Genomic DNA, 13,382 nt, shown 5'->3' with positions numbered 1-13,382 from the left:
TTTTATTAAAAAGGTAAATGCAAACTGTTTTCATTCTGAAGGGCACAAACCACGTTGGATCTCTGCCGTTAAACGCGCAAAAATGTCGGTACACCAGATAAATAAGCGCAACATATTATCAGTTGTATTGTATGCTTACAATACATATAGAAATGTGTTAATCGTTAACTAATAGTATGGGATGGTGTTTTTCGACTCAGCTACAGATGCCGATGAAGACCAGAACTGCTTTGGAAAAATATGAACGCCTTGGGGCCGATCTGGAAGAAGGTAGCGCAGCTCCTTGATTTAAACGATTCCATGTCTTGGTGGGTTTGCGTAGCTTATTGTCAATATCTCTACACCTGTTTTTAAGACTTATTGACTGAGACGGGCTTTCACGAAAAAAGTTAGGGGTTTGCTACAGGATACACCCTCCACAAGTTAAGGAAGTAAAAATAAAGGTGAAGGTAAAGGTAAAGAATGGAGAAAAACGCCATCAACTCAGAGTGGGAGAGGCAAGTTCAGTGTACCACGTGAACATTACTGAAAGAATAAAACTGTATAATAAGAAAAAACGCTAACTTTTACAAGTAGCCAAAATTTACACCGGGTTTTACAGACTCAAGTCAAATGTATGTTTTATTATATTATAGTAATAATAATAGCAGCTCACTACTCAAAACGAAGAGCACCCCGACTCGAACCTGGAACCTTTTGGTTATAAAGCAGCAGTTCTTACCTCTGCACCATCCAAGAATACATATCAACTTTCTGTCAATTGACATTTGATCTTGGGTTTGTAACTCATTGACAGCAATATATGAACTGATTTTTTTTTACTTTGGTTATATTCTTGAATAAAAGCACACATGTTTATTTGATATTTAAACTAAAGTCTTCACACATTACACACTCATGTCATTGTTAGAAACTAAATGTACAACATTGGATGCAAATACACCCTTTCCATCATACTTTAAAAATAGGAAATACTCCTAATGGCATTAACATTTTCTTCATAGGTGCTCAACTTGCAATCTTTTATTTAGTCACTTGCATGCAATTTCACTGTGGAGTCACTAGGGGCTGAATGATTCTTGGCAGTGTGCCTTAAAAGGCCTTGGGAAAGGAAGGATAAGCAAGTTACCTCTGTCTCTTACTACAAAGGTAAGTCTGTAAGCAGTAGTAGCTGGGCTTAAGGACAGTTATAACAATTCTTTCATAAATTTCTGGTGACTTACTAGAGTGCAAAAACAACTAAAAACAAAGCAGCATTACATGGGATGCAAGGAAAAAAACTGTATAAGACACAAATACAAACACAAAAAATCAATATGCTAGTTTATAGAATTTTAGACATTGGAATTGAGAATGCAAACAGAGTAGAACCAGAAAAAAGGATGCAATACTGAGACTGCACGCACATACTGTATGCAGGCATGACAGAGAGACATACCAATACAAAACCACAAGACATGGAAGCTCAGTGCTAAGGACAAAACACAAATAATCAATAATGAAAACATTATGGAAAACATGGTTTTAACAGATGTCACTCAGAAAAGCAAAATTAGCACAGAAAAGATTTATACTAAAATTCAGGGTTTTGTTAACTATAAAATAAAAAGGTCCCATTTGGAGTTCTCCAACACTCTCTGCCTGAAGAGAAAGACAGACATTTAGCTGTTCCAAGGCTAGGATGATAATATGAGGGACTGTACTTTTTGGAAAATATTCCACTTTTGCAAGACAGAGGTGTTTCACTTGAGCTGAACAAATTTATTTCACTACTAGCCTTGCTGGAGACAATCATGAGTGAATTTTGCTTAAAACTGGGTGGGAACAATTAGATGGTTCACCGAGTGTCTCATGCAGGTGGCACGCAAATTAGAAGCAGTGATTTTGAACTACAAAGAGCAATGCTATTCTTGTTTACCTGGTCCGACAGAGAGTAAGCTTCTGATTATGATAAACTGTCTATAGCTGAAAAGCTTCCTAAAGAGACCTCAGTTAAACATATAAATGTGTGTTGCACGTGTTAAAAAATAAACATTTTAAAAGTGAAAAACCTTTCTGTAAAATTAGATTATACAGTACATTGGCATTCAAAGACATTAATGGACTAGTAGTAAAAGTAAAATGTACATTGTTGCAGGTGTTGTATGTGCTCACTGGTGTTCAGCTACAACGATAGTATCGGATGTAAGGTTGAAAGAACTGGCAGCTACAGTGCCCTCCATAATGTATGGGACAAAGACACATTTTTCCTTGATTCACCCTTTGCTCCACAGTTTAAAATTACATGTGAATAAAATTCACACTGCAGACTTTAATTTATGGATATTTTCATATATTTTGGTCACTCAATCTACATATCTCTATAACCCAAACATTATGGTGCCCTAAAATGAGGTGACCATTTATACAAAGTGTTGTGAATTCCACATGCTGTGTCTGAAATGTAAGCAAATACCCTTAAATTACAGTCTGCAATGCACACTTTAATCACATCTGAGTTGCCTGATTTGTAATTTTAAACTGTGAAGCAAAGGGTTAAGTCAAATAAAAATGTGTCTTCGTCCCAAACATTATAGAGGGCACATTTTTTTCAAAATATGGACTGCAAAATATGCATTTGACATAAACAATGTGTCACACCCCGACAAAACAACTGCTGTTAAGAAAGCCGATAATGAACAGCCACAGGAGATACAGATTTGGTATTTCTCTTTGTTCTTTATTTCTCCTTAGACAGTTTCTTATATTAGGAAATTATTAGTTTTCACATAACCCTTGGGGTCAGAGCACAGGATCAGCCATTGTGCAGCACCCCAGGAGCAACTGCTGGTTAAGGGCCTTGCTCAAGGGCCCAGCAGAGCAGAATCTCTTTTTGGCAGTAATGGGGATTTGAGCCAGCAACCTTACAGATACAAGTGCAGATCTTTAGCCTCAGAGCCACCACTCCGCCCCGAAACAGCAAATATGTGTAATGGTACCAGTAAAACCACAGACAAGGCTACACAACATCCACCTTCTGACTGTGTGACTAAAAAAATAAAATAACTAGAGGAAGTTAACATTACTAATTGGGAAAGGAAACATGCCATGCGAGAATATACCCACAGTGTTATAACACGTATATCCTTAGACCACAATGCTTCTCTAAAGTCTGTTTGCTGTTGTTATAATAATAATACATTTTATTTAATAGCAGCCTTTCTTAACATTCACGGTCACCTTACAGTAAAATTCAACAACATTAATAAAATAAAAAACAAACATAACCATAAAATCAAAAAGCAATAAGGTACAGAAGTAGTAGCAAACATACAAAGATAACAGGCAGTAACAGTGTTAAATTCATAGTTGGTATGCCAGTTTGAAAAGATACGTTTTGAGGGCAGTTTTAAAATGTGTTATTGAGTCTAGTTGACGGATATGAGAGGAAAGAGAATTCCATAGTTGAGAAGCACTATGAGAGAATGCTCGAGCTCCCACAAAACAGAGTTTGATGTGTGGTACAGAAAGTAAAGCTGTAGATGAGGATCTGAGGGAGTGAGAGGGAGTGTAAGTCTGTAGGAGATCAGTGAGATAGGGAGGAGCGAGGTTGTGGAGAGCTTTAAATATTAAGAGCAGTATTTTGTTTTGTATTCGGTAGTAAACAGGGAGCCAGTGAAGTTGGGAGAGAATAGGTGTAATATGTTTAGTGGATTTAGAAAAGGTTATTATTGTAGCAGCAGAATTTTGAATAAGTTGTAAGCGATGGACAGCTTTTTGTGGGATGCCAGATAGAATAGCATTACAGTAATCTATACGTGAGGTGACTAGGGCATTAACCAATACTTCAGTACTGTGTTGTGTAAGAACAAGACGAAGTCTAGAAATGTTTTGGAGATGGAAGAAAGCAGTCTGAGAAACATTACTTATATGGGAAGAAAAAGAGAGGGTACTGTCTAGAATGACGCCCAGGCTCTTAACCTGGGAAGAGATGTTTGTGTTAACATTGTTAATTAAAATAAAAGAATGGTTAACCTTAGCAAGTGTGGATTTTATTGCTGTTTAATTGGAGAAAATTGTGAGTCATCCATGACTTTATGTCTTGGAGACATGCTATAAGAGTATCTGGAGGGAAAACAGAAGTGGATTTAGTGGATAGATATAGCTGTGTGTCATCAGCGTAACAATGAAATTTAATACCATGGTTCCAAAAGATATTACCTATTGGGAAGATATAAATGAGAAAAAGAAGCGGCCCCAAAACAGAACCCTGCGGAACTCCCCGAGTAACGACTGCATTCTCAGATTTAAAGCCCTTTACTTGAACAAACTGCTTCCTATCAGTGAGGTAGGAAGAAAACCAATGGAGAATAATGGCACAGACTTCAAAACTAGCTAGTCATTTCAAAAGTATCTGATGAGATATGGTGTCAAATGCAGAGCTGAGGAAGAAGTACAAAAATTGATAAAAGTACCATGTCAGCTTTCTGGAGAAGATCATTTGTGATTTTGACCAAGGCAGTTTCTGTGCTGTGTTTAGGATGAAACCCAGACTGAAACTGTTCAAAAAGGTTATTTTTTGAAAGATGAGACTGAAGTTGGGAGGTAACTATCTTTTCGAGAACTTTAGATATGAATGTAGCATTTGAGATAGGCTGATAATTGTTAAGGATATTAAGGTCTAAACCAGGTTTTTTTCAGAGTTGGAGTAATTGAGGCAGTTTTAAGTAAGAGGGTCCGTGTCTGTAGTAAGGGAAGAGTTAACTATAGTAGTTATCTTGGGGGAGATATGTGACAAACATGATTTAACAAAGCTTGTAGTAATTGGATCTAATTGACATGTGGAAAAATTACATTTTGTTATAAGCCCTGAGATATCATTTTCAGCTGATAAACTGAAATCTGTGAATAGGGTGGATGGTAAGGGAATATGGATGATAGTGGAAAGTACCGGTATGTCATTTTATGCAGAAATAGAGGAAGCAAGTTGTTGGTGGATTTTTTCAATTTCTGAGTTGAAGAAATCCAAAAAAGTACAACAGTATTTAACAGAGAGTTTATGGTGAGCGGCACTTTCTGGTGGTGTAATTAGCCTATTCATTGTAGAAAATGTTTTCCCTCCTGTATTGATAATGTTAGAATAGCATACAGTATTGGCAGCAGAGAAAGCATTTTTGTATTTTAACATATGATCTGAATACATTTTCTTATGTACAACAAGACCTGTCTTTTTAGCTAGGCGCTCCAACTGTCGGCCCATGGCTTTGAGCTGACGGAGTTCAGATGTAAACCAGGGAGCAGTGTGAATAAATGACACAGACCATGTTTTTAAGGGAGCTAGTGTATCAAAGGCAGAAGACACAGCAACATTGTAATAGTCTACTAATTCTTATGGTGTGGTAGCAGAAGAACAGGCTGGAATAGCAATAAATTTATAAGGCTTTCTGGGTTTACATGCTTGACATTACAAAACAAAATCACACGCTGAACCTTTATTTTACTGATAGGTAAGCTAACATCAAATGTATTAGTTTTGTGATCTGAGATGGGTTATTCAGTAGGAATAAGATTGTGAGGTATGATACCACAGCAGCAAACTAAGTCTAAATTATGAAAAGTTGATATATTGAATTTAATTAAAACAGTCAAGGATTTTATTAAAATCATTTGTCAGTGCATCAGTTGACGTGTCAAAGTGCATGTTAAAATCACCCATAAGGATGACATTAGTAGACATTGCACACAAAGTTGTTAAGACAGTAAAACTTTCTGCAATAAAAACACTTAATAGTTTAGGAGGTCTATATAAAACAGCAATTAAAATAGGTGAAGGTCTGCAGAGTTTGCCAGCTAACAGCTCAAAGGATGGATACGCTGTAAGAGGTATCAGTGATAATTTCAGGTCTTTGCAGTGAATTAATGCGAGACTGCCTCCCCTCCAAGAAAGAATGGGATTTAGAGATGCAGACAAACTCAAGAGGGTGCGCTTGATTTAGATGAAAATAATCACCCGGTTGCTGCCAAGCCTCCATAAGACATAAGCAGTTCATCTTAGTGTCTATAATAAAATCACCAATCAGCAGAGCTTTGTTACGGAGATAGATTGAGTGTTAAAATAATCCAAACTTCAAAGTGCCTATGGACACATATTCTGGTGATTTTACCAGAAGAATCAGCACGTTATGATCAACACATCGCTCAAAAATACATGGAGAAGTGCGTCCTTCAGACAAAAGTGAAGGAATAAACCCACTCCTACTCCTGCTGAGACAAAAACAACGATGAGACCCCCGGTGAATGCCACGGTGCAGCAGAAGATCAGCAGGCAATTCATAGTTTGTTCAAAGTCGATACAATTCATCTGGTTAATATTTTACTTTTGTAGATGTGACTGCATTAGATAGCAAAGTAGACATAGTAATCCATGACAACCAATTGATGTTTATCATAGTAGATTTCCAGAAATCACCCAAGCAAATTCCAGATTGGAAGCAAAGCAATGTTCCCCTTTGTGTACCTCCTCAGCCTAATTAAAATAACACATTAGCCAGTAGACCACCGTCACCACTGGGATTTCCACAAGTACTCAGCAATTGAAGGGGCAGTTTCTACCACCTATTCATCAAAGCTAGTTACTTGAGTACAGAATCAGTGAGAAAGTTTCCACTTAGCCACACAGGTTGCAGCCAGAAGAGAACAGTTCTACAAGGGCTTGTGTTGAGGCCGAAAGAGGCAAGGGACGCGAATGCGTGTTATCAGTTTTTAATCTAATGCAAAGGCAAAGGAAGATCCAATGAAAAAGGCAAAAAACGAGTAAAAAACAACTAGAAAAAATACACAAACAAGTGGGAGACTTCCGGTTTGTTGTTATGCCACACAGTGACGTAATTGTCAAAGTGACAGAAAGACAGCATAGCAAACAGAAGCACTTCTCAAATGGGTGGAGCCAAGTATCTTCAGTAGTCTATGTGTGTATCTTTTGTTGCAGCGCTCATTACAATGTACAAATAAATCATTACGTTTTAGTTGCCTTGAACTACTGAGCTCCTGAAGTGATGACAGCAATTTTAGCTTTTTTTTCTCTAAGCCTTTTGTTCAGTTTCTTTTGCCCTCTCCCTGAAACACCAACAGTTTAAAGGCCATGTACTATAAAAAATTGAGGGCAGGTGTTTAATGAAGAAGCCTTTGCAGGGACATATTTTGCCACTATTCACTACAAAGATTTTAAATGAGTTTCCCCCAAATGAGAATCACGTCCGACCCTATGAAACAATGAAAAAATAACAAACAACCAGTCACGATCAAGTCACATGCTTGATTCTTAGTGATGAGGCTGTCACATTAAATGTAGGAGCTAAACACGTTTACATGTCTTGGGGGGAGGGGGACACATTAATATGCCACCTTCACTCAGTACTAAATAACATGAGACTGCAAGTTTTCAAAAAATATATGCATAACTAAATTTATCCATTTATCCTCTAATTAAGTTATTTAATCCAATTTCTCAAAAAAAAAAAAAAAAGGTAACAAATTTGGTGTTGTTTCTAGGACGGAATAAATGAAAAGAGAAATGTTCATATTGATCCAATTATATTACCCGGAGTAGGTTCTTAAAATCCTCCTGTGCTCTGGTTGAAGAAAAAAAATATTAATAATGTGTAGTCAACATGCATTGGTATGAGTACAATATACAAAAGAAACAAAAAAATACTCTGTATTAAAGTGACCAGCTTACATGCTCAAACACCACACCATCTTCAGCTCACTCCTCTGATCTCTCATATCTGATGGCCAATTCTCTCTCATGGAACTTCAACTCTAATTCCAGCAGGCAATTGCTTTAACATTTCCTATTGATAAAATTTTAATGATCCCTCTGAAGGTCATTAAAAACTCCTCAAAGTTTCAGGGAAGGCAGAAGACAATGTCTTTGAACAGATTTGGTTCCATTAAAACCCTTTTCTTTGTTTCTGTGCTGCCAGCTCTACTCTAAATTAACAGGGACCCTTTTCTTACCCTTTAAGAGCCCCTTTCTAGTATATGATCTAGTTACAGGAGCAAAAAATGTTCTTATTAGTTTAGATAAACTTTATTAATCCTTGTAAGAGAGTTGGATTGTTGATGTTACACTAGTATTCAAAGGTTTGGTATCACCCAGAAATTCTTACATTTTTGGAGCAAAGTAATACTTTTTTGGCAGCGCTCCATTAATCCGATTCAAAAACATAGGTAAGACATTACTAATGTTGAAAATGGCTATTACAGCTTAAAAGGATGGATTTATAATTTACTATTCACATATGACTGCAAAACCTTATTTTCAGCAGCCATTACTACAGTGTCCTAATGGTAAACTCCCTTAACTTCTCCTTAATTAATCAAGCTTAATTGTGAATTGGTTATTACAGAAACCTTTGTAATTGTGTTAGCACAGGTGAAATTGTTATGCTGTATAATAAAGCAAATAAACTGTCCTTTCTTGGGTTGCAAGGTATTGGCATTCCTAAAGTTCGATTCTTGGTTAAAAAATGTTAAAAATGGAAACAGCTTTCTCAAGAAACATGTCAGTCTATTACTGTTTTATGAAGCAAAGGTTATTTGATGTAAAAATTGACAAGAAACAGATGATTTCATACAAAACTGTCTACTACCTTCTTGAGAGAAGAGGGCAAACTGGATTTAACCAAAATAAAAAAAAGAAGTGCAAGGCCCAGATGCACAAATGCACAAGAGGATAACAGACAACTACATCAGAATTTGTAATCTGAGAAAAAGTTTCCTTTAACAGTACACACCAAATATCATTATCAGCTGTAATACTGAAAATACAACTCTAGGATGTAGGTCTTGGAGGAAGAGTTTCAGGCAAAGTCATATCTGAAACTTGCAAACAAAAAGAAAGGGCTAAAATGACAAACATTTGGAATCACCCAGGAGCTCAACGTCTAATGTTTGTGTTCCTTTAGCTATTTTAAGTATTTTTTAAAAATTCTTTAACTTTGTTCCATATTTATCTTGTCTGTTACATGATGAACCCAAAGTGGGCTGTATCTCATGTTGTAACAGCTATTTGGACCACAATTAGCCTTTATAAAAGCTTGCAGAGATTAAGCCAGTTCTGAGGTATTAGCTACTTTACCAACTCACTTTGTTTGGCTGCCTTGTTTGGATTTCCTTTCTCGTGATGTTGGTTTTCAATTTGACCTTTTTGAATGCTCTTTAGATTCAGTCATAAGATTGTTATTTTATTAATAAACCTTATGATTATATAAATATTGTTTTTGTTCTTTTTTTGCCAGGGGTTTTATGACTTCCCTCTCCCTTTCAGGACTTAACAAGCCTGATTTTAAAGGGTGCAGACCACAAGCCAGAATGAGTTTTGGGCCAGACCTACTTTGTGAGGTGAAGTCTGTTTGTGAGTTTTGTGGAGCCTGGCATCATAAAATTTCCTTGGGCTAAATATAGATTAAGTACGTAAGTGCTAGATAAATGTGTGGTAAAAAAACATGAAACAAGGTCTGTAACCATGGAATCTCATACACAAAACACAGCAGATGAAACAAACATGGACAAGAGACAATAAGACTCAAGGCACTGAAATTCACACCTGTAACATATATAATATGTGATGTACAAATGTCAAGATTCAACCAAAACAAAAGACACATCACACACAAAAGACCAAGTTAATAAAAACAAATACACACACACAATGTAAAAAACTACACAAAAATATGGGAAAACTGCCAAGACCCTTTTCTCAAGTCTCACAATTTACTTCCATACGGTCCTTATTCTAAGCAAATGTGCTCCTTTGTCGCTTATGAGCTGCCACAGTACACTATACATCTGGTACATTATATAAGGCTGTGTACTACTTAAGGATTCATCATACAACAAGTATATATTTTACCTGAAACTATGAATATCACAAATGTCATATTAGAAAGTATAATGAAATGCTTTTCCAGTTATACTTCTTGACATTGATATATAATTATTTACTGTGGATTTCACACATATATTATAATATGTTTAAAGCTGTATTGTATATTTCTTCATACTTGATGAAATACTAACTTTCAGAAAGGTTTTGTTATCATTTTAAGCCTTAAACTAACATGCTGCACTCTTGTCTTAAGAGTCCCAACAGACACTTAACTTGTATAACATCAAGGCAAAGAAAAAATTACCACTTTTTTTTGTAGCTCACCTTTCATGTTTCACTGCAACTATGGTAGACATGGTCTCAGAAAATTTAATAATACAACACAGACCACTAAAGTTTATATTTTTTATTTAAATCTTGGTCATTCTTTATAGTACTATGGCAAAACTCAAATTAAATCAAATTAATCAAATTAATTTTATTTAAGATTATACTTACAGTCTCCAAATCCGAGGATGATTGATTTGTTTTAGACTGTGACTTCTAAATAATTTGTCTAAATGCACTATGCATTTTGCATTAAAATTTCCTTGAACTACTCAAACTGATTAGCTTGCATATGTCATAGACAACTTAGCAGCTTGGCAAGATAACGTCTTTCCACCCAGGATAAGCTCTCACCTTATATCTTTGGTAGGTCACACATTTTACACTGAGTACTTGTACATAAAGAGCAGCTGACAGTTAGTTGTTAAAGGTGAAAGAACACATCAAGCATGACAGCAAACCACAACCTTAGATGATGCAAAAAACTCTCTTCACCACTTTAAACTACCAAAAGCAAACTCTTCTCAAATGCCAGACTAGGAAAATAATCATAAGAACAGCCAAGTTATTTACAGTAACCTCAAAGGCCTGAGGTCAGTAGTGACAAAGCTCTTATATTGTGTTTAACAGGATATATCCTGCAGCTGCTAACCAGATAAAATACTGTAAAAATTAAATATTAAAACCCACCACCATTTAATTCTGCCAACATATTTCTTAAAATGCCAGAGAGATCCTCATGAGACCAGTTAAAGATGAATCTTGATCTGCAGCAGCTCTTTCAGTATAAAAAAAATGAGAGGAAAACCACAGCCAATGCAGCTGGATTACAGCAGCATGTTTCGTGGGGAATCTGTGTTATAATCACTATGGTAACAAGTCCACAACAAAAATGACAGCACAGTCCAAAACAACCAAAGTCAGCTAAAGCACAAATCAGATTCCTTTAAAAAAAACATCAAGCACTGCATCTTAAACGGCTCAGTCAGGCTGTGGTTATAATGAGTTCATAACAGCTATACTCAAAATTAGATCACAGGCAGGAAAATTATATTTGAAAGCCATACTAATTTTACTGGCAATAAGAAGGAAACATGGCCCGAGAAAGTTGTTGAATTTTCTAATTCTCATTAAAAAAGCAAACATCTTTAGATACGAGAAACAAAAGTAATCTCTTGTGTTTAAAAAAAAAAAATCTGTCTTACTGCTGCTCCAAGGAAGGAGGCTCGATTATCATCAAGAAAGGGTTATGTTTATGGAATTTGGGTTTTAACTTGGATTTGATTATATTTATTCAAACATACTATTTTATTCTTGTTGATGCTCAATTCTTTGAAAAATTCCTAATTTTCGTGTTTACCCTATATTTGCAATGGCTATTTGTGGATGAACTTTGATTAGGGAAGAGATTCCCATAAACTTTGGCATAATATTTGCTGAAACGTGTTCCACCCATCTGCTGTATTTACTGTATATAGAAGACTTAAATATAAAGGCTAAGTATAAATGTAGGCTTCATCTAGATACTTGCATTATTTAAAAGTGGTATAAACATTTCCAGTATTGCAGTATTTTGACAATTTTATGTTCAAAGAGAGAGAGAGAGAGAGAAAAAAAGAAATACGAATTTTTTATTTTCTCAATCTGCGTAATACAATACAGGAAAATGAAGAAACAGATCTGGGAACTTTTTCATTGAATGTGTGTTAGGTAAAGCTTGCAAATTATATTCTTGTGCCACATGATTTTTCATTCATTAGGATGCATCACCATCTTTGTCACATTGGGGTGGACTCTGGCTACACTATTTGGTAGTGTGCCATTGAACAGATGCTGATGGCATATGTACATTCTCTATACAATCTTTATAATAACATTAGTATTATTTATAGCATTTGGAAAGGTAAACTGGGTAACAGACTGATTAAAAGCTTAGATATTACAGTGGTGACAATTCAGTGATATTCTTTGGATAAAAACGTTACACAGAATGATGGCTTATTTCATTATATGGGATTGACACTAGGTGATAAAGTTACTGTACAGGCATACGTATATTGGGATTAATAAAGTATCTATCTATCTGTCTATCTATCTATCTATCTATTGCACAGCTACAAATTCAGGATTCACTCTTTCAGGGTAAATATGAAATCTCTCTCAACTAAAGTTAAGTCAGTGGACAATACAAGAGGCTCAAAATAACACCTGCAGTATATGATAGCTCAGTCATTTGGGAATGGCTTTGTTTAACCTCATTAGCGTTAGTCAAGCTGTAAAAACCATTAGTCCCGAGTGTCACTCGGGCAACTATGCAGATGCATCTTGCGTAAGCATTAGTACCGAGAATCACTTGGGCTGTAAAAGTGCTGCTAATGCTGCCGTTCTTAAGAGAAATTATGTCCAAGTATAGGTTTTCACTAATTATGAAATATCTGCATTTTACCAACAATGAAGATTTTAATGAGAATACCCATCTAGCACCCAAACTGAACAAAATTTGGGAGATATATCTGGTGAATGTAGTAAAATTTCAAAGCATTTGCATTTCGGACCATGATATCAACATCGATTAAAGTGTCATGGCTTACAATGGCAGACTGTCTTGGATGCAGTACATCGAGTCAAAAAGAGCAAGATTTGGCATAAAGCTTTATGAGTTTTGTGATTCTAAAACGGGATACATTTGGAATTCGGTTCTGTACACTGAGAAAGGGACAATGTTTGATCCAAAATACAATTAGTACAACATTACGACGTCATCTGTGCCGACTTTGATAAGATGCTCTGCTGAATCAAGGTTACTGTGTAACCATGGACAATTTTTATAGTTTGCCAGAGCTGTTTGACATCTTGCTACCAGGAAAGACTGATGCATACGGAACAGTGATAAGCCTGAAGACTTTGGCAGTGCCAAATTACAGTGAGGTGTGCTATTAGCTTGGCAAAAGGGTAAAGGGCTTGCGCTGAAATGTAAGGACAAGAAAGATTTGTCTTTTTAGCACTGTACATAATACAGCTACAGTCACTGTACAGTACAGGCAAAAGGCAACAAGCAGGTTATGAACCCTTGTGCTGTAGTCAACAGCACAATGGGCAGTGTAGATCGTGCAGATCAAGAATTGACTTTCTATCCTGTTATGCGGAGGCAACAAAAAAAACACTACAAAAAGATATTTTGTCA

General features: G+C 36.0%; 2 protein-coding genes across 3 annotated transcripts in view; one reads left to right on the top strand and one right to left on the bottom strand.

Annotated features, from left to right (window-relative positions):
- Positions 1–13,382, bottom strand: part of cmss1 (cms1 ribosomal small subunit homolog) — a 398,519-nt gene that overhangs the window by 130,394 nt on the left and 254,743 nt on the right. Inside the window, exon 1 of one of the 2 annotated variants that reach the window (XM_051926084.1) lies at positions 10,889–11,000. The exons of the other annotated variant lie outside the window; for it this stretch is intronic. Within the exon in view, the coding sequence (XP_051782044.1) occupies positions 10,889–10,910 (22 nt within the window). The 5' untranslated portion in view covers positions 10,911–11,000. Of the gene's footprint in view, positions 1–10,888; positions 11,001–13,382 lie in introns of those variants that run through there. 2 annotated transcript variants of the gene reach the window in all.
- filip1l (filamin A interacting protein 1-like) overlaps positions 1–13,382 on the top strand; it is a 298,961-nt gene that overhangs the window by 60,308 nt on the left and 225,271 nt on the right.

The sequence above is a fragment of the Erpetoichthys calabaricus genome, chromosome 4 (genome assembly GCF_900747795.2).
Source record: "Erpetoichthys calabaricus chromosome 4, fErpCal1.3, whole genome shotgun sequence".
In the NCBI taxonomy this organism is placed as follows: Eukaryota; Metazoa; Chordata; class Cladistia; order Polypteriformes; family Polypteridae; genus Erpetoichthys; species Erpetoichthys calabaricus.
This window is presented reverse-complemented; position numbering and strand designations above follow the sequence as displayed.